Source organism: Bufo gargarizans, chromosome 4 (genome assembly GCF_014858855.1).
Source record: "Bufo gargarizans isolate SCDJY-AF-19 chromosome 4, ASM1485885v1, whole genome shotgun sequence".
Lineage (NCBI taxonomy): Eukaryota > Metazoa > Chordata > Amphibia > Anura > Bufonidae > Bufo > Bufo gargarizans.
In genome coordinates this window covers 425,876,006-425,898,348 of record NC_058083.1, presented here as the reverse complement: position 1 = coordinate 425,898,348, position 22,343 = coordinate 425,876,006, and the positions used below count along the sequence as shown (strand labels likewise).

At 41.2% G+C, this 22,343-nt stretch overlaps 1 protein-coding gene across 12 annotated transcripts in view; it reads left to right on the top strand.

Annotated features, from left to right (window-relative positions):
• AFDN (afadin, adherens junction formation factor) overlaps positions 1–22,343 on the top strand; it is a 296,787-nt gene that overhangs the window by 178,340 nt on the left and 96,104 nt on the right. For all 12 annotated transcript variants that reach the window (XM_044289638.1, XM_044289639.1, XM_044289640.1 and 9 more), the window contains one exon: positions 11,580–11,768. In XM_044289638.1, coding sequence (XP_044145573.1) covers positions 11,580–11,768 — 189 coding nt within the window. The remainder of the gene's footprint in view (positions 1–11,579; positions 11,769–22,343) is intronic.

Genomic DNA, 22,343 nt, shown 5'->3' with positions numbered 1-22,343 from the left:
GTATATATGAGAAAACCAGTATATTTAATCTATTTCATGTAATGTTTGCATCGTTAAAAGGTATCGACAGTATCTCCCATAAGTTACCTCTACAGCACCCCGCCCCTTCAACAGTGAACTCCACAGTCTCTCCCACCCCTTTACACTGACCCCCCCCCCCCCCCCCACAGTGCCCTGCCACTTTAAATGGGACCTCCACAGCAGCCCATCCCCTTAACTTTGACCTTCACAGCACCCTACTTCCTTGACAGTGACCTCCTCAGGGACCTTCCCCCTTAACAGTGACCTCTACAGCACCCGTCCCTTTAACAGTAACCGCCACAGTTCCTCGTTCCCTTAACAGTGACCTCACAGTACCCTGGTGCCTTAACAGTACCCTGCTGCCTTAACAGCAGTTGCCCCTTTAATAGTGGCCACTGGCCCATTAACAGTGACTGGAAAAAATTGTAAAAATCAACTTCTATCAGCTGCAGGTGTGGGAGGGAGGGTGACATTCTCCCTGCAGCTCACGCTCAGACAGCACAGTGCTGCTGAGAGTGAGCTGTTCAAAAATACATCCCTGTTTCCGTCCAGGCCCTGCGCAGGGCGGACAGTTTCAGGGCGACTGTCCGCCCTGAAACCGGACCTCTAGCCACCCTAGGGGTGGGCTGCTGTGGAGGTCACAGTTAAGGGGATGGTCCGCTATGGAGTTCAGTGTTAAGGGGCAGGTTGCTGTAGAGGCCACTGTTAAGGGGGCGGGGTGTTGAGGAAATCACTTAAGGAGACTGGGTACTGTGGAGGTCACTAATAAAGGGGTGGATGCTGTGGAGGTCACTGTTTAGGAGGCAGGATGCTGTGGCGATCACTGTTTAAGGGGCGGGTGCTGTGGATGTCTCTGTTAGGGCGTCAGGGAGCGGTGAAGGTCACAGTTAAGGGGACTGTCTATGGAGGTCAGCGTTAAGGGGGAGGAATAGTATAGAAATCACTGTTAAGGAGACTGGGTACTGTGGAGATCATTGATAAAGGGGCGGGGACTGTGGAGACCACTATTAAAGGGACAGCGGGTTACTGTGAGGTCACTGTTAAGGGAGCAGGATACAGTGGAGGTCACTGTTAAGTGAGTGGGGTACTGTGGCAGTCACTGTTAAAGGGGCAGTTGCTGTGGAGGTCTCTGTTAAAGGGGACTATAACCTATGGTCAGTGTTAATAGGCTGGTGCTGTAGAGGTCACTATATTAAGGGGCGGTCCCCTGTGGACGTCACTGTCAAGGGGGTGGGTTGCTGTGGAACTCTGTTAAAGGGGCAGGCTGTGAAGGTCAAAGTTAAGGGAGTGGGGTTCTGTGGAGGTCACGGTTACAGGTCCATAAATATTAGAATCGTCGATGTCCGAACATTTTTGACTCTATACACCACCACAATGTATTTGAAATGAAACGGACAAGATGCGCTTTAACTGTAGACTGTCAGCTTTAATTTGAGTGTATTTACCTCCAAATCAGGTGAACGGTGTAGGAATTACAACAGTTTGCATATGTGCCTCCCACTTGTTAAGGGACCAAAAGTAATGGGACAATTGGCTTCTCAGCTGTTCCATGGCCAGGTGTGTTATTCCCTCATTATCCCAATTACAACGAGCAGATAAAAGGTCCAGAGTTAATTTCAAGTGTGCTATTTGGAATTTGTTGCTGTCAACTCTCAAGATGAGATCCAAAGAGCTGTCACTATCAGTGAAGCAAGCCATCATTAGGCTGAAAAATGTAGAGCTGTAGCAAAAACATTAGGCGTGGCCAAAACAACTGTTTGGAACATTCTTAAAAAGAAGGAACGCATCGGTGAGCTCAGCAATATCAAGACCCAGAAGACCACGGAAAACAACTGGTGGATGATTGAAGAATTCTTTCCCTGATAAAGAAAACACCCTTAACAGTTGGCCAGATCAAGAACACTCTCCAGGAGGTAGTTGTATGTGTGTCAACAATCAAGAGAAGACTTCACCAGAGTGCATAAAGAGGGTTTACCACAAGATGTAAACCATTGGTGAGCCTCAAAAACAGGAAGGCCAGATTAGAGTTTGCCAAACGACGTCTAAAAAAGCCTTCACAGTTATGGAACAACATCCTAAGGACAGATGAGACCAAGATCAACTTGTACCAGAGTGATGGGAAGAGAAGAGTATGGAAGAGGAAAGGAACTGCTCATGATCCTAAGCATACCACCTCATTAGTGAAGCATGGTGGTGGTAGTGTCATGGCGTGGGCATGTATGGCTGCCAATGGAACTGGTTCTCTGACAAAAGCAGCAGGATGAATTCTGAAGTGTTTCGGGCAATATTATCTGCTCATATTCAGCCAAATGCTTCAGAACTAATTAGACGGAGGTTCACAGTGCAGATGGACAATGACCCAAAGCATACTGCAAAAGCAACCAAAGAGTTTTTTTAAGGGAAAGTGGCATGTTATGCAATGGCCAAGTCAATCACCTGACCTGAATCCGATTTGAGCATGCATTTCCCTTGCTGAAGACAAAACTGAAGGGAAAATGCCCCAAGGACAAGCTGAAGACAGTTGCAGTAGAGGCCTGGCAGAGCATCACCAGGAATGAAACCCAGCGTCTGGTGATGTCTATGCGTTCCAGACTTTGGGCTATAATTGACAGCAAAGGATTTGCAACCAAGTATTGAAAAGTGAAAGTTTGAGTTATGATGATTATTCTGTCCCACTTTTGGTCCCTTAACAAGTGGGAAAAGAAAAATCAGACGGATCCCACAGGAGGTTGCCACGCTAATAAATCGAGCAAGAAAAGAAAAATCAGGTGGTCTCTAGGAACTTAGCGTGTTATTGCAGCCTCCCGGCAGTAGTTAAAACTAATCTTTATTGTTTTACAACTAAAAAGAACATATAAGTCTCGGGATCAAACAATTAAAACTATCAGGAATAGGTCATACACGGGACCTCAACACCAGTGAAGAGACGCCACTATCTAGACATTTACAGGAATGTCATAGTGGGAAGACACAAGGCTTGAAGGTGTGGGGGATACAGAAGGTACGGAGCTCTCCTAGGCATGGCAGTGTGGACCGTAAATTACAGCAAGAGGAGGCGCGGTGGATATACCGCCTCCAATCTCTGGCCCCTAATGGGCTGAATGAAGGATTTACCTTCACATCCTTTTTGTAAATATTAGAATCACTGGCTTTTTTGGTCTTTAGTATAAAATCGAGATAATTAAAATGATCTCCGAAGGAAGTCAACTACTGGGATCAGAATAATTTGTTCCCTAAATATAATTTGGGGGCAGGAGCTAGATTGCGCCAAATTAAGGGGATATAGGCATAGATCAAGCACTATCGTCCAGTCAATAGACCTGCCTTTGCTTACCTGGGGAGGTGTCATCTGTCTCGCGGGTAGTCTCCCGATTGTTGGATAAAAATTGCCCTGGTTGCTGGCTCCCTGGCAGGATAAGAGTCCATCTGTAAGAGAAAATGAGCATAAATAAAAAATTAAATATACATCTATTACAAAAGCTAGATTTAGGACAACTATGCCAAAGTGGCGCATAGGGGCATGTGAATAACACTGTTACCGGACATATGCAGGATACAGTGGGGGTCACGAGTACTTACCCCTAGTCTAGATACCCAACGAGTGTGGGACATGCCCCAGGCCTATATGTATACAGTCGCCAGACATGGTGCACCATTGTAAACCTCTCATACCAAGTTAAAAACAGTAAATGTAGATCGGTAAAGCAATGAAATCTGCAACATATATAATCCTTACCCTAATAAATATAATAGAACTTTGATAGAGTGGACAATAGGTTTAGGGATATAAAATAATCATTTTGCCCTCACCCAGGGTGCAGAATGTTGCAGAATGGACCTGGTATGTAAGATTGAGGCGTGCATGGATCCCTATTAGAATACAAGTCCGGACGAAGCATAGTATAATGCCAGGATTCGAGGAGTCATCACCCGGAGCATGCACGATAACCTGGAAACAGGACCGTGACAACAAGAAGCATTGCGCATGCGCGAAAAGATGCGACCTTAGACTGACATCAGTGCCGGCAAGGCGCATGCGCCGCGCATCGTAGGTGAGATCAGACACATAAGCCATGACCATAGGGAAGCCCGGCCTCAAAGTAGGAGGGTACAGATGACGCGGACACGCTCCCCATATGAGACAGCTACAAGGATTGGCTGATTGCGATAGTAAGCTGAAACCGAGGGTTTAAATGCCCCGCCCCCGCCCCCAACATTTGAACCTGCGAGTTTCCCCTGAAGACGCCGAATCGCTCGGCGAAACATGTAGGGAAGCAGGCTTTCAGTTTTTAGGCAGGAAGGTCATACAGTGAATTTGAATTGATGCATGTGGGCACTGAGTGTGCGGCTTTAACCCTTTAGGGTCACACTAGTTCAGAAGTGAATCACAGTTCAACAATATAGATTGTCATCCCGTGTATGACCTATTCCTGATAGTTTTAATTGTTTGATCCCGAGACTTATATGTTCTTTTTAGTTGTAAAACAATAAAGATTAGTTTTAACTACTGCCGGGAGGCTGCAATAACACGCTAAGTTCCTAGAGACCACCTGATTTTTCTTTTCTTGCTCGATTTATTAGCGTGGCAACCTCCTGTGGGATCCGTCTGTTTGTTAATAAAGGTTAACAAGTGGGAGGCACATATGCAAACTGTTGTAATTCCTACACCGTTCACCATACACCTTCTTTCTTCATCTTCTCCATTCGGACCGCTGTATCGCTGTGTCCATAACAACCAGGTATATTATAATATCACGAGACCTAACCCCTCAGGTGAACACCGTAAAAAAATAGAAATGCTGTAAAAAAAAAAAAAAAAAACAGGCTTTGATTGGTATTGCAGCTCAGCCCCATTCACTTTAATAGGGCTGAGCTGCACCTAGGCCATGTGACCCATTAACATGTTGTTTCTGGCCTAAGAAAAGCAGAGAGAAGGCTGTGGCCTTCTCAAACAGCTGGAGGTCTCGTTGTTGGATCCCCACTGACCAGATACTGATGACCTATCCAATTAGATTTCTTCCTGTTCTTATGAATGCAGTTGGCTTGTACACATAGGGAATCGGCACAGTATTTAACCCCCTCCCGTCCAGCGCTGTGATAGTACGGCGCAGCGGGAAGTGACTTGCCGCCCAGCACCGTACTATTGCGGCCCTCTGATCGGGCGGGTGCATGAACTGCGCCCACCCGATCAGCTGCAGGGGACCGGCTGTTCCCGTTAGCTGGACCCCTGCTGTATGCGCCTGGCATTTGTGAAAACATTGATGCCGGCACATTAATCCCTTCTATGCAGCAGTAAGCGCTGACCGCGACATAGAAGGGGTTTGCTGCAGGTGAGGGAGCCCATCGGGTGCCGGCTCGGCTGTGGCGGGGACCTGATGGGTAAGAAGGAAGCCCTATGCCGTGCAGAGGCTGCCCAATACCTTGTACGGTTTCAGGACCTGCCTTCTACGGGTGCCCAGGAGATCCAGCCCCCGGCTGGGTCTCCTAGGCAACCTGTTTAGTGCATTACTCTGTGTAATACACTAACAGGCAATGCATTACAGTACAGATGTATTGTAATGCATTGCAGAGGTGAGTTCATACCCCCAAAAGTTAGTCAGAAATTAAGTTACAAAAAAGTGTTTTTAATAAAAAAAAATCAAGTAAAACAAGAAAAAAAACGCCCCTTTCCCCTGATTTTATAATAAAAAAAAAAACACACATATTAGGTATCGCCGCGTCCGTAACGACCGGCTCTATAAATATATCACATGATCCACCCTGTCCGATAAATACCATAAAAAAAATACATTTGTCACCTTACATCACAAAAAGTGCAACACCAAGAGCTCAAAAAGGCATATGTTCCACAAAATTATGCCAATAAGTCACCTCATCCTGCAAAAAATGAACCCCTTTATAAGGAATCGCTAAAAAAAAAATTAAGCTATAGCTCTCAGAACATGGAGACACTAAAACATATTTTTTGTTTCAAATAAGCTATTGTGTTAATGAAATAAATAAATAAAAAGTATACATATTAGGTCAAAAAATTAAAAAAAAAGCTATCGCTCTCAAACAATGGAGACACTAAAATATGGGGTGTTTTTTTTTTGCTTCAAAACTATTGTGCTAAAGTGAAAAAAAATAAAAAAAATTGACATTAGGTATTGCTGCGTCCATATCAACCTGCTCTATAAAAATGTCACATGACCTAACCCCTCAGTTGAACGATGGAAAAATAAATAAATAAAACTGTGCCAAAATTATAATTTTTTGGGGTAACCTTGCCCCATAAAGTGTAATAAATGATGAAAAAAATCAAATGTACCCAAAAATGGTACCAATAAAAATGTCAACTTTTCATGCAAATAACGAGCCCTGCACAATACAGTCGGCAGAAAATGTTTAAAAAATAAGACGTTCAGAAAATGGAGACATAAAAACATTAATATTTTTTTCAAAATGCTTTATTATGTAAAACTGAAACAATCAAACAAAAAGTACATATTTGATATCATTACATCCATAACAACCTGCTCTATAAAAATGGCACATGATCGGATGAATGTAAAAAATAAAAACTGACTAAACAGCCATTTTTTGGTTACCTTGCCTAACACAAGCGTAATATATCTCAATTAAAAATCATATGTACCCCAATATAGTACCAATAAAACTGGCACCTTATCACCTAGTTTCCAAAATGGGGTCACTTTTTGGGAGTTTGTACTGTAAGATTTCATCAGGGGGGCTTAAAATGGAACATGGCATCTAGAAACCAGTCCAGAAAAATCTGCCTTCCAAAAACCATATGGCGCTCCTTTCCTTCTGTACCTTTCCGTGTGCCCTTCCATCAGTTTACGACCACATGTGGGGTGTTTTTTTAAACCGCAGAATCAGGGTAAGAAATAGTTTTGTTTGGCTGTTAACCCTAGATGTGTTTAAGAGAAAAATGGATTAAAATGGAAAATCTGCCAAAAAAGTCAAATTTTAAAACGTCATCTCCATTTTCCTTTAATTCTTGTGGAACACCTAAAGGGTTAACACAGTTTGTAAAATCAGTTTTGAGTAGTTTGAAGGGTGTAATTTCTACAATAGTGTAATTTATGGGGTGGGGGGGTCCACTATGTAAGCCCCACAAAGTGACTTCAGACCTGAACTGTGTCTTAAAGTGTGTTTTGGAAATTTTTCTTAACCACTTCAGCCCCGCTAGGTGAAACCCCCTTCATGACCAGAGCACTTTTTACACTTCGGCACTACACTCCTTTCACAGTTTATCGCTCGGTCATGCAACTTACCACCCAAATGAATTTTACCTCCTTTTCTTCTCACTAATGGAGCTTTCATTTGGTGGTATTTTATTGCTGCTGACATTTTTACTTTTTTTGTTATTAATCAAAATGTAACGATTTTTTTGCAAAAAAATGACATTTTTCACTTTCAGCTGTAAAATTTTGCAAAAAAAACGACATCCATATATAACTTTTTCGCCAAATTCATTGTTCTACATGTCTTTGATAAAAAAAAAATGTTTGGGCAAAAAAAAAAAATGGTTTGGGTAAAAGTTATAGCATTTACAAACTATGGTACAAAAATGTGAATTTCCGCTTTTTGAAACAGCTCTGACTTTCTGAGCACCTGTCATGATTCCTGAGGTTCTACAATGCCCAAACAGTAGAAAACCCCCACAAATGACCCCATTTCGGAAAGTAGACACCCTAAGGTATTCGCTGATGGGCATAGTGAGTTCATAGAACTTTTTATTTTTTGTCACAAGTTAGCGGAAAATGATGATGATTTTTTTATTTATTTTTTTTCTTACAAAGTCTCATATTCCACTAACTTGCGACAAAAAATAAAAAATTCTAGGAACTCGCCATGCCCCTCACGAAATACCTTGGGGTGTCTTCTTTCCAAAATGGGGTCACTTGTGGCGTAGTTATACTGCCCTGGCAATTTAGGGGCCCAAATGTGTGAGAAGAACTTTGCAATCAAAATGTGTAAAAAATGACCGGTGAAATCCAAAAGGTGCACTTTGGAATATGTGCCCCTTTGCCCACCTTGGCAGCAAAAAAGTGTCACACATCTGGTATCGTCGTACTCAGGAGAAGTTGGGGAATGTGTTTTGGGGTGTCATTTTACATATACCCATGCTGGGTGAGAAAAATATCTTGGTCAAATGCCAACTTTGTATAAAAAAATGGGAAAAGTTGTCTTTTGCCAAGATATTTCTCTCACCCAGCAAGGGTATATGTAAAATGACACCCCAAAACACATTCCCCAACTTCTCCTGAGTACGGCGATACCAGATGTGTCACACTTTTTTGCTGCCAAGGTGGGCAAAGGGGCACATATTCCAAAGTGCACCTTTCAGATTTTGCAGGCCATTTTTTACACATTTTGATTGCAAGGTACTTCTCACACATTTGGGCCCCTAAATTGCCAGGGCAGTATAACTACGCCACAAGTGACCCCATTTTGGAAAGAAGACACCCCAAGGTATTTCGTGAGGGGCATGGCGAGTTCCTAGAATTTTTTATTTTTTGTCGCAAGTTAGTGGAATATGAGACTTTGTAAGGAAAAAAGAAAAAAAAAGAATAATCATCATTTTCCGCTAACTTGTGACAAAAAATAAAAAATTCTAGGAACTCGCCGTGCCCCTCACGGAATACCTTGGGGTGTCTTCTTTCCAAAATGGGGTCACTTGTGGCGTAGTTATACTGCCCTGGCAATTTAGGGGCCCAAATGTGTAAGAAGTACCTTGCAATCAAAATCTGTAAAAAATGGCCTGTGAAATCCGAAAGGTGCACTTTGGAATATGCGCCCCTTTGCCCACCTTGGCTGCAAAAAAGTGTCACACATCTGGTATTGCCGTACTCGGGAGAAGTTGGGGAATGTGTTTTGGGGTGTCATTTCACATATAACCATGCTGGGTGAGAGAAATATCTTGGCAAAAGACAACTTTTCCTATTTTTTTATACAAAGTTGGCATTTGACCAAGATATTTTTCTCACCCAGCATGGGTATATGTAAAATGACACCCCAAAACACATTCCCCAACTTCTCCTGAGTACGGCGATACCAGATGTGTGACACTTTTTTGCAGCCTAGATGCGCAAAGGGGCCCAAATTCCTTTTAGGAGGGCATTTTTAGACATTTGGATCCCAGACTTCTTCTCACACTTTCGGGCCCCTAAAAAGCCAGGGCAGTATAAATACCCCACATGTGACCCCACTTTGGAAAGAAGACACCCCAAGGTATTCAATGAGGGGCCTGGCGAGTTCCTAGAAATTTTTTATTTTTTGCATAAGTTAGCGGAAATTGTTTTTTTTGGGTTTTTTTCCTCACAAAGTCTCACTTTCCGCTAACTTAGGACAAAAATTTCAAACTTTCATGGACTCAATATGCCCCTCAGCGAATACCTTGGGGTGTCTTCTTTCCGAAATGGGGTCACATGTGGGGTATTTATACTGCCCTGGCTTTTTAGGGGCCCTAAAGCGTGAGAAGAAGTCTGGAATATAAATGTCTAAAAATGTTTACGCATTTGGATTCCGTGAGGGGTATGGTGAGTTCATGGGAGATTTTATTTTTTGACACAAGTTAGTAGAATGAGACTTAGTAAGAAAAAACAAACAAAAAATTTCCGCTAACTTGTGCCAAAAAAAATGTCTGAATGGAGCCTTACAGGGGGGGGTGATCAATGACGGGGGGGGGGGGGGTGATCAATGACGGGGGGGGGTGATCAATGACAGGGGGGGTAATCACCCATATAGACTCCCGGATCACCCCCGTCACTGATCACCCCCCCCTGTAAGGCTCCATTCAGACATCCGCATGATTTTTTACGGATACATGGATCGGATCCACAAAACACATGCGGACGTCTGAATGGAGCCTTACAGGGGGGTTATCAATGACAGGGGGTGATCACCCCCCTGTCACTGATCACCCCCCCTGTAAGGCTCCATTCAGACATCCGCATGATTTTTTATGGATACATGGATCGGATCCACAAAACACATGCGGACGTCTGAATGGAGCCTTACAGGGGGGTTATCAATGACTGGGGGTGATCAGGGTGATCACCCCCCTGTCACTGATCACCCCCCCTGTAAGGCTCCATTCAGACATCCGCATGATTTTTTACGGATCCGTGGATACATGGATCGGATCCACAAAACACATGCGGACGTCTGAATGGAGCCTTACAGGGGGGTGATCAGGGAGTGTATATGGGTGATCACCCGCCTGTCATTGATCACCCCCTGTAAGGCTCCATTCAGACGTCCACATGTGTTTTGCGGATCCGATCCATGGATCCGTAAAAATCATGCGGACGTCTGAATGGAGCCTGACAGGGGGGTGATCAATGACAGGGGGGTGATCAATGACAGGGGGGTGATCAATGACAGGGGGGTGATCAATGACAGGGGGGTGATCAATGACAGGGGGGTGATCAATGACAGGGGGGTGATCAATGACAGGGGGGTGATCAATGACAGGGGGGTGGTCAATGACAGGGGGGTGGTCAATGACAGGGGGGTGGTCAATGACAGGGGGGTGATCAATGACAGGGGGGTGATCAATGACAGGGGGGTGATCAGGGAGTTTATATGGGGTGATCATGGGTGATCAGGGGTTTATAAGGGGTTAATAAGTGACGGGGGGGGGGTGTAGTGTAGTGTGGTGTTTGGTGCGACTGTACTGACCTACCTGAGTCCTCTGGTGGTCGATCCTAACAAAAGGGACCACCAGAGGACCAGGTAGGAGGTATATTAGACGCTGTTATGAAAACAGCGTCTAATATACCTGTTAGGGGTTAAAAAATTCGGATCTCCAGCCTGCCAGCGAGCGATCGCCGCTGGCAGGCTGGAGATCCACTCGCTTACCTTCCGTTCCTGTGAGCGCGCGCGCCTGTGTGCGCGCGTTCACAGGAAATCTCGCGTCTCGCGAGATGACGCATATATGCGTGACTGTGCGCAGGGCTGCCACCTCCGGACCACACATCTGCGTTAGGCAGTCCGGAGGTGGTTAAAAATGTCCTAAAAAAATAAAAATAAATAACATTTACAAAATGATGCCAATATAAAGTAGACATATGGGGAATGTTAAGTAATACATATTTTATGAGGTATCACTTTGTTTTAAAAGCCGAGAAATTGAATTTTTGGAAATTGCTAATTTTTCCTGATTTTTTTTTTTTATAAATTTGGGAATTTTTCGTAAATAAGGTTGTAGTATATTGACTCAAATTTACAACTGTCATGAATTACAATGTGTCACGAGAAAACAATCACAGAATGGCTTGGATAAATAAGTGTTTCAAAGTTATTACCACATAAAGTGACATGTCGGATTTGCAAAAAATGGCCTGGGCAGGAAGGAGAAAACTGGCCCGGGTTGAAAGGGTTAAAGAACATTATACACACATATAAGTTTATCAGGTCACATTCTGTAAATACTGCTCAGTTAACGCTTTCCTGTTTTGTTAATGTAGTTAAAGTGATTTCTTTAAAAATACCTGAAAGTGTCAATTTCAATATTTATTTTTTATTTTTTCTAACCATTCTTTTAGATCGTCGTGGCTCAGGGAAACCTCGACCTAAAAGTGAGGGTTTTGAGCTTTACAACAACACTGGTCAGAACGGGTCACCTGAAAGTCCCCAAATTCCTTGGCCAGAATACTCCGAACCAAAGAAATTACCAGCGGATGATCGACTGATGAAGAACCGTGCTGATCATCGTTCCAGTCCCAATGTAGCAAGTAAGTTCAGATGTTCTTCCCCTGCATGAAAAAATAGTCCCTCAAAATAGCCTCAGAGATTGAAAGGGTGCTAGCAGAATGACCCGGCTTCGCACGGGTGTATTTTTTATTTAATGTTTGTGTGTGAGGTTAAAGGAAATCCACAGTGGCCCTCATTAGCATATTATAAAAGTGTGTATGTTAGCAAAACGACTGCAGGCAAAAAATGTAAAAAACATACTGTTATGTAGTGCTGACATTAGCACATCGCTTATGTCAGTCAGCTACGTAACAGTATTTCTGATGGTAGAAACTCTTTAACAATTCCCACAGCACACGACCCCCTAACAGTGACTTCTCAAGAAGTCCACCCTCTTAACAGTGACCTCCACTGAACTCCACCCTTATAACAGTGACCTCCACTGAACTCCACCCTCTTAATTGTGACCTCCACTGTCCCCTGCCCCCTTTACACTGACCTAAACAGTGGTCCACCCTGTAAAAGTGACCTCCACAGTGGCCCACCCCTTAACTGACCCTACAGTGTCCCTCCCTTTTAAAAGTAACCTCTACAGTGACCTTCACAGAGCCCGCCCCCTCAACAGTGAGATTTACAGCACCTTGCCTACTTAACATTTATCTTCACAGTACCCCGCTCTTTTAAAACTGACCTCTACAGTGACCTGCACCCTTAACAGTAACCTCCACTGAACCCCTCCACATTAAGTGTGACCTCCAGTGCCCTGCCCCCCAAGCTAGAATCTAAAATAGAGGAGATTCCGACTTATTTCCACAAATAAAAACAAGAGCTAAGCTAACGAGAGCTCATTATCTGTGAAGACAAAAGGAAGACGGTTGGGAGATATAGATATAGATAGATATAGATAGATATAGATAGATTATATATATATATATATATATATATATATATATATATATATATATATTCTTATATATATTCATTTTTTTATATATATATATATATATATTATATATATTCATATATATATATATATATATATATATATATATATATATATATTCTATCTCTGTGTAATCTCTATACAGAGAGATATATATCTCTATTATTTGAGTTTAAATATAAGACCATCAAAATTGGCGACAATAAAAAAAAAAAAAAATTGATCATTGATATGCAATCAAGAATACAAGAGAACATATAGGATATATAGATAATTGTAGATATATCAATTGTATAGATTTAGCTCCCTAGATTAAAAAGGGCACAATTGATGCCGCAGGTACAATTATCTCTAATAAATCTAGATCCTATAAAGGACAATATGGTCTATTTTTATAAATACAGTTGCAAGAAAAAGTATGTGAACCCTTTGGAATGATAGGGATTTCTGCACAAATTGGTCATAAAATGTCACAACAATAGACTATCAAAATCTGCTTAAACTAATAACACACAAAGAATTAAATGTTATTACCGTATGTTTTTATTGAACACACCATGTAAACATTCACATTGCAGGTGGAAAAAGTATGTGAACCCTTGGATTCAATAACTGGTTGAACCTCCTTTGGCAGCAATAACTTTAACCAAACGTTTCCTGTAGTTGCAGATCAGACTTGCACAACGGTCAGGAGTCATTCTTGACCATTTCTCTTTACAGAACGGTTTCAGTTCAGCAATATTCTTGGGATGTCTGGTGTGAATCGCTTTCTTGAGGTCATGCCACAGCATCTCAATTGGGTTGAGGTCAGGACTCTGACTGGGCCACTCCTGAAGGCGTATTTTCTTCTGTTTAGGCCAGTCTGTTGATTTACTTCTATGCTTTGGGTCGTTGTCCTGTTGCAACACCCATCTTCTGTTGAGCTTCAGCTGGTCGACAGATGGCCTTAAGTTCTCCTGCAAAATGTCTTGATAAACTTGGGAATTTTTCCTTCGATGATGGCAATCCGTCCAGGCCCTGACGCAGAAAAGCAACCCCAAACCATGATGCCCCCACAGTTGGGATGAGGTTTTGATGTTGGTGTGCTGTGCCTCTTTTTTTCTCCACACATAGTGTTGTGTGTTTCTTCCAAACTCAACTTTGGTTTCATTTGTTAACAAAATATTTTGCCAGTAATGCTGTGGAACATCCTGGTGCTCTTGTGCAAACTGTAAACTTGCAGCAATGTTTTTTTGGACAGCAGTGGCTTTCTCTGTGGTATCCTCCCATGAAATCCATTCTTGCTTAGTGTTTTACGTATCGTAGATTCGCTAACAGAGATGTTAGCATATGCCAGAGACTTTTGTAAGTCTTTAGCTGACACTCTAGGATTCTTCTTCACCTCATTGAGCAGTCTGCGCTGTGCTCTTGCAGTCATCTTTACAGGACGGCCACTCCTAGGGAGAGTAGCAGCAGTGCTGAACTTTCTCAATTTATAGACAATTTTGTCTTACTGTGGACTGATGAACAGCAAGGCTTTTGGAGATACTTTTATAACCCTGTCCAGCTTTATGCAAGTCAACAATTCTTAATCGTAGGTCTTCTGAGAGCTCTTTTGTGTGAGGCATCATTTACATCAGGCAGTACTTCTTGTGAAAAGCAAACCCAGAACTGGTGTTTTTTTTTTTTAATAGGGTAGGGCAGTTGGCTGACGTCTCACTCCAATTAGCTCTTGGAGATGTCATCAGTCTAGGGGTTCACATACTTTTTCCACCTGCACTGTGAATGTTTACATGGTGTGTTCAATAAAAACCTAGTAACATGTAATTCTTTGTGTGTTATTAGTTTTAGCAGACTGTGATTGTCTATTGTTGTGACTTAGATGAAGATCAGATCACATTTTATGACCAATTTGTGCAGAAACCCATATAATTCCAAAGGGTTCACATAGGTGTGTATATGGCTAATCAGTTGCCTAATATACAGACAAAATGTATACTATACCAGAGAATCTGTCTGGAAGAAATCAGCGTCAAGGTTAAATTGTGAAGTAAGATTAAATCAGATTTTATTTTCCTTCTGATCTTTCTTCTCTTGGGTGTCTTCGTGGCTTTCCTGGATTAATCTGATGGATCGATCTGATGTTCCCCTCTGTTGTCCCTCATACCATCTTTTATCTCTTTCCTAAAAAGGGACTTGACTTGGTCTTCCACGTGATTATGACATCACTTTGTATTTTATCATCGCCTTTTTCTTACCTCAACTCTACCCCAAGGGTTCTATGTAAGAGTTGGTGTAATTACAAATCAACTCTATTTTCTTTTAATTTTGTAAAAGATAACCTCTGACCTAAATCTAGGACCATGTTATAAATATAGATAAGAATGACATTTAACCTTACTACTGTCAGACATCCAGTCTACTTAAAAAATATACGAGTTTTAAAGAAACTCTTCCCAAATTTCTTATCTACACAATCTTGAGCCAGGAGTTAATTAACTTCAAATGTTTTCACATACTCAGGGACTATATTGTAAACCTTACCAAAGAATCTATTTTGATTACAGGATTGTACTCAACTTAAACCTAATGCATATAATATCACTATGCAATCAATTGGTAACAATTATAATCCTAATAATACAGATGTAGTAGAGTTAACACACATGCTTCATGAGATGTGTTTGCATACACCTTTAATTGCTTTTCAATGGCTTTTGTTTCAAGATAACACGATGAGTTAAGAAATTTGTTAAGAGTTTGTGTGTTAACCCTGCTACATCTGTAAATATAAAAGTTATCCCCTTCTATTTATTGGAAATGGGGGGGAAAAAAAATCTTAGCACATTCAGTCCATTGTTTTTAATGCACGAAACATTTTAATGGTATCTATCTCTACTTTCCCCCTCAATTTTATGACCTGGGAAATGTTTATGCAAACATTACTAATTGTTCACTTACATTTTTCTGTCTTGAGAAATTCAACTCGCTTTGACCTTTTAGAAACCAGATAAGATGGTTACCTTAAGATTCATATACGAATCTGCAGTGTGATCTGTGTATTCCTTCACAATATGGATTCCTTTTCTGCTTAATATATCTGACAAATCCCTCCTTCCCTTTCCCCTGTTAGTCAAGTGTCCAACTTTAGACATAACTGGGAAAAATGTCAGAAGAAATGTCATGTCCGCCAAAATATATTTTTAATGTGAAGGAAGTCTCTCTCTCACTTTCCAACCACACGGATAAGCGAGCACTACTGTCTTTCCCGGAACTCCGTCCATCATCCTTTCCATATTTAGTCTTTTATTTATATAAAAAAATTTAGATCCTGGAAAGGTACATGATCACACGGATCCTGTGTCCAATGGCCTTGGCATGCAGGTTAGAACGGAACTCATCATCATTGTTGTGAGCTCTGTTCACATGCGCAATATACCATTATTGTACCTCTCCCAACTGGAAATGTGATATATTGTAGTTCCTCATAGATTGTAAGCTCTTGCGAGCAGGGCCCTGACTGCTAGTGTTTCAGTTGTATATTATCCAGTTATTTTTGTTTTGTATATGAACCCTATGAACTTGTAAAGTGCTGCAGAATATTGTGGCGCTAATATAAATAAAAAAGATTATTATTCGTTCCATTAAATGGATATCCTTGGATCTAAACTTCACAAAATTTTTCTAAGATAAAATCTTCTTATCCGTTAATGAAATCCCGGAACATCTGTTAACATAACCCCTGAGGAAGGACCCGGTTCGCTGTCAGGTTCAGTCCTAAACTGGGCACCAAGGTTGTCGTCATAATCTTGGTTCAGACTGTCACTCTTTTCTATTAAAGAAATCGAGATTATAAATGCATGCTCTCATCATTTGATATTTACAGTTTTCTGGCAGTTTTCACTGACATTGGTAGGTGTTTTAGACTTCACCACATTCTTCATCTTCTTCTTGTGGTGATTTAGGCCTTTGAAAGTAACCTCATGTCCCAGGAAGTTGACCTTGGTACGACACCATTGGGCTTTCTGTAATGAGATTTTAACCCCTGCCTCTCAACTGATTAAGCACATGCCTAATCTCCTGGACATGTTTAAATGAGGTACTCGTCAACAAAATATCATCAACGTAAAATTTCCTCTTTCAGTGGCATTAGGCATAGCTTGATGTAAAAACACAGCAAATTCATGACCTGAGTTTATATAACCAAATAGTAGTCTAGTCCATGCAAACTGATCCTTACAAAAGCTAAATGCTAATTTATATTGGTCTTCAGGACCTACCTTGATGGTACAATATCCCTGAGCAGTGTGGTAAAGATTTTGGCGCCTTGCATTTGTACCAAGCATTAGTCGATATATGGCACGGGCCAGCCGGACATATATACTCGTTGAGCTGTCTGTGATCAGCTCATAAACGCCTTTGACTATTCCGTTGAAGGATACCAAGAATAGGATTATTCTAAAAACTGTGCACCGATCTTATACCTCTTTCCTGGAGATTCCTTATTTCCGCTAGCGAATCATAACATGCTAGTGGAAGATGATGTTGCTATATATAAACAGGAGGTCCCGTTGGATCAGTCTGAATTCTATTAGTGTGAATATCTTAGACCATAATCATAGGAATCTTTAGCAAAGATATCCTTGAACTTCAAGAGAACTTCTTTTAATTGTTTGGCGCTTTAGATCATTAGAGCATCCATCGGCTAAGGATATTTGCTGCTGTACCATGTCCAGGAACACTGGAAAAACTTCAGGTTGACTTATTTCTTAGGCTTCTTCAAGCCTGTCAGTAAGGTCATGACTTGACTTCCCAGCCTTATCGGCAAACTCAGGATATTTCTTGGCTTCCTGCACATTAAGTGTATGATCAGAGATGAGGGAGGATTCCTCCACCGTGCAGGTACCTTCAGGATGAAAAGGATAAATTGAACTGGCGGTGAAGAATAGAATGTTTGTTCAACCAATTGCTCCTCAGTGAGATATGATTCAGGTATTCGACAAATATTGACATTTTGAAACCCAAAGGTATAATAATCCGAATCTAAAGCCAGACCAATTATAGTGTCTTTAAACAAGTGGACCTCATTTGGCATACTATTAACAATGATTTGGGTTTTGAAGGGTTGTAATTTCACCATGGGTGTAGGATTTACTGAAATCCCTAATCATTGCATATTAACACGTTCAGGACCTTGGATGAGAATGCTGGTCCTAACTTGCAGGTACTTAATGCACTTGGATGAACAATCTCATCCTGCGTCCTGCAGTTAAATGGTCACTGTGATTAAACACACTGTTGATAAGAACAGAGATACTTGTAATTCTCCTTCTCTAGTGCTGAGGAGATCAAAGCTGTGGATTAGCCTGCCCTTCTTCCTTCAGTACTCCTAAACACATCCATAGCCCGCCCTTAGTGCTATGTTTGGGGAGCTGTGTGACCAGTGAATGTCATTTACAAAAAGATCCAAACATGATGTAGACCTATGGGGAATGTAAAGTAAACTATTTTAGGAGGTATTGCTATCTGTTTTAAAAGCAGAGAAATAGAAATGTAGAAAATGAAAAAAAATTCAAAATTTTTGGTAAATTTGGTATTTTTTTAAATTAAAAATGAAATATTTTAACTCAAATTTACCACTGTTATGAAGGACAATGTGTGATGTTCCAAAGTTATTACCATATAAAGTGACGCATGTCAGATTTGCAAAAAATGACCACGTCCTCAAGGTGAAAAATGGCAGGGTACTTAAGGGGTTAAGGCATCAGTATTCTTTAACTTTTGGCCTTTTGATACCTGAATCCGTAACAGGAAATTATTAGTACCTGGAGGGATAACATCTTGTGGTACTAATACACTTACTGCTTATGGCAGTATCTGAGTTGATTTGAGGGCTTCATATTCCTTCATAAAATCATCTGGATTTCCTTTTAATCTAGTCCACAATGTGAAGTTCACCATATCCATGTGTATAGCAAAACAATGTAATATATGGTTGCCTATGTAAATGGGATATCGTGGCTCATTAAGTACCAGAAATAAATGAGGAGCTGATTTACCCCCAATAGAAATGGATAACATGCATTTCGCAATTACATTATGACTGTCAGTCATTATCCAACTCATGGACCCAATTATCCTGAGGATTTGGATACCTAATTACTTTAGGATTGGCCATTTGTTTTAGTAGGTTCCTACTAACATAACTGTTCTCTTGGCATAAATTCAGTTTAGCCCTTTTAGTCCTCCCTAGGGAAGAACACCTCCTCATTCACCTTTTCAATCACTACTAGGAATTGTTTATGACCACTGAACCCAGTAGAGTCAATAGTTTCTGGATGGAGTTGAATTGTGAGAACATTACCTTCCAAGCAAACATCTCTAACTCTTTCAGGAGATACACATATGGTGTTGTCCTCCTGTCCTCCTGTCCACCTGCCGTGGAGGTTGAGGTGGCTTGTAAGAAGGAGACATCTGGAACCTGACTATTCCAATCACATGGCAGTTACACAGACTGTGATAGGATTGGGAATGGTCATAATTAATGGGCATTCTCACTTGGGACCAGATAACCTTATTAATAAAATCAACAATAAGATTTAATCTTTTAAGGCTATCAATGCCGATAATTACGCGATCAGAGGGCATATCCACTATCAATGTGGAATGGCTAATTACTTTATTTCACACCTTGAAATCCAGCCAAGCTTTACCTAAGACCTTTTAGGGCGGTACCTGAAACACTTAGCAGGTTAGCGGTAAAACTTTTTAAATAACACTTCTCAGAAGATAAATCCTGTAGTTGAAATAGTTTTGGGATAATAAGGTCGCTTGGCTACCTGTATCCATCAAAGCCAATATTTGCGGGAAATTCTCAAACAGTTCCACTTTAATAAAATATTATTCAATTTTATGTAAGGAACACAAATATTTTGAATGAGAAGTGAAACTGCTTTCCTGCTCTGCAGGCATTCTCACCAGTAACCCCCCTTCCTTTTTTTCACAAGCAGGAGTGCCCGTCATCCTCTGCACAGCTGAAGACTGTAGGCTGCAAGATGGAATCACAAACCTGTCGCCCCTCCCCTTTGCCATTGGAAGGGTTAAATTCCTTTCAGGGATACTGACACTTGTTATTTTGCTCACTTTTCCATACACTTGAATCATTAGCATTTGCAGGAGTTGACACTCTTACCTGCTAATCCACATTTATAATTGGGGAGTGGCTACCCCTAAAGAATTTTTGGGATTAGCCGTAAGAGCTTTGGGTAAATCGTCGATCCTTTGCATCAATACTCCAAACTGGCTCTGGATCTGATCCATTCGGTCATGGATATTAGCTCTATTTTTCCCATAACCCTTTTGAGGTTGATTTTGGAATTTAGACTCTTGAGACCAGAACCTTCTGATTCAGAGAAATTTTTAACCCTTTCTGGGCCACATGGGACTCTCCTGACATAATTTATCTGGTATCTTCTGAAAGGATGGAACTGCCTATTTACAAAATGATTCTTTTTATCTGAGCTTATATTAACATTTGGTACCTTATTATCTGGTCTAGGTTTAGCTTTATTTGGATGGGGAGGCCGGGAGCTTTTTACAACTTCAGCATAACTCCTTCTGGGAGCCTCAAACTGTCCCTGTTACCTTTTTATGTGAATCTCAGCTATTTCCTAATTTGGTTTTTTTAATCTATGTTGGGACTCATCGCTATTTTGTAGAGCGGCATACAGAGTGGTACTGTCAGCGGCCAGTCCAGAGTTTTTCTGGGATGGTAATCCAGGGCCAGAATATTATTATTATTTTTTTTATAGGGCAGCGCATCATAAAACAGCTGGATGAATTCATGGCTTTAAAAAATTGGGATGTCTCGCAGCCAGGCTATAGGCATTTTTGAGAACAGACAAAAATTCCCTGGGACTCTGATTCGGCCGACATTTCAGGGTAGACATGGCTCTCCTCGAAGCAGTAGCTGACCGATAGGGACCAAACTGTGCCTTTATTTCAACACGCCCTCTGAACAGGTATCTATATGCCCATATCATGAATGGAATTCAAGAAATACCTGTTCTTTGCCTCAAACACCCAGGAAATGTATTAAATGTTCTGCTTGTCACATTCTAAATGTAGTGTCCTCATTGCCTCCTCATAGGTTTCTATATGATTAATTATGGAAGGCGATACTTTTTTAGTGAATAAACCCACAGTTTCTTTTAAAAACTTGATAACTTTTGTTGTGTCAACCATAGGCTGATAGACTTTGTGACACACTTGAATGGGTCCGCTATTCCGGAGATGCGGAACGGAGTCAAGTAACCGAACACTGGAAGCACTACGGAGTGCTTCCGTGGTGTTTCTTTCCGTTGTTCCGCACCGCAAATAAATGACATGTCCTATCTCAAGTTGAATGGGTCCGGCCCACTGCACGGAATGGCGGCACAACAGCTGTGTGCTTGCGGCCTTTTTCAGAGGGGATACTGTAATCGCTTTCTACCTCTGACCTCCACATGGAAGGTTTAACTTTTGTTCTGCTGGCATGTTTTTCCTGTCTGAATGGCAGAGATGCTGGATCCTGGCTATTTAACTCTCTGCAAACTTATATTGGCATTATACAGCCTTTCACATTCTTTTTCCAGATCAGATTTTGACTCTTTACTTCACTAGAAACTTGATCCAAATCCCCTTTTTAGAGCCTGAATCATTTCTCTATTTTGGTTCTGTCACAATATTTTGACGTTTTGGCAGACAATTGCTCCATTTGAGCAGAAATTTCGGGAGACTCCATTTCAAACCCATTTATCTCTTTGTAATTGTTCAACTTTATCAGTTTTTTTTTTTTTTTTTTTTTTTTTTTTTTTTTAAGCTCTGCTTTGTTTAATTGTTCTGCCAATTCACAAATCGGATAAAGAAATTCTGGCCATGATCGGAACACAAGTAGATCTTTATCCTTCTTTGTTTTAATGTCAGCAATGCGATAGCAATAACCAGCAAATCTCAACTCATCAGACCAAATATCATTTACATATTCCGCAATATTACCCATTTCAGGTACCGAAACGTTAATATCCTCTTTTATATTTAATCTGTCATGAATGAAAGACATCACATGAAATTTGTCCAATTCTCTAGTACAGACATCCTTGAACTGCGGCCCTCCAGCTGTTGGAGGGCCGCAGTTTGAGGATGCCTGCTCTAGTACCCATTTAAAACTAAAATAATGGCGAAGGTGCAGTAGACATCGCTTATCTAGACTTTAGTAAGGCCTTTGATACTGTCCCACATAGACGGCTTATCGATAAAGTGCAGTCTTTGGGCTTGAACTCCCATATTGTTGAATGGATTAGGCAGTGGCTGAAGGACAGACAACAGAGGGTTGTAGTCAATGGAGTATATTCAGACCATGGTCTTGGTACCAGTGGGGTACCTCAGGGATCTGTTCTGGGACCCATATTGTTTAATATCTTTATCAGCAAAATTGCAGAATGCCTCGATGGTAAGGTGTCTCTTTGCTGATGACACAAAGATTTGTAACAGGGTTGATGTTACACCAAATGGAAAAGGATTTAGGAAAACTAGAGGAATGGTCAAAAATCTGGCAACTAAAATGTCATGTTGATAAGTGCAAGATAGTGCACCTGGGGCGTAAAAACCCAAGAGCAGAATATAAAATTGGTGATACAGTCCTAACCTCAGAATC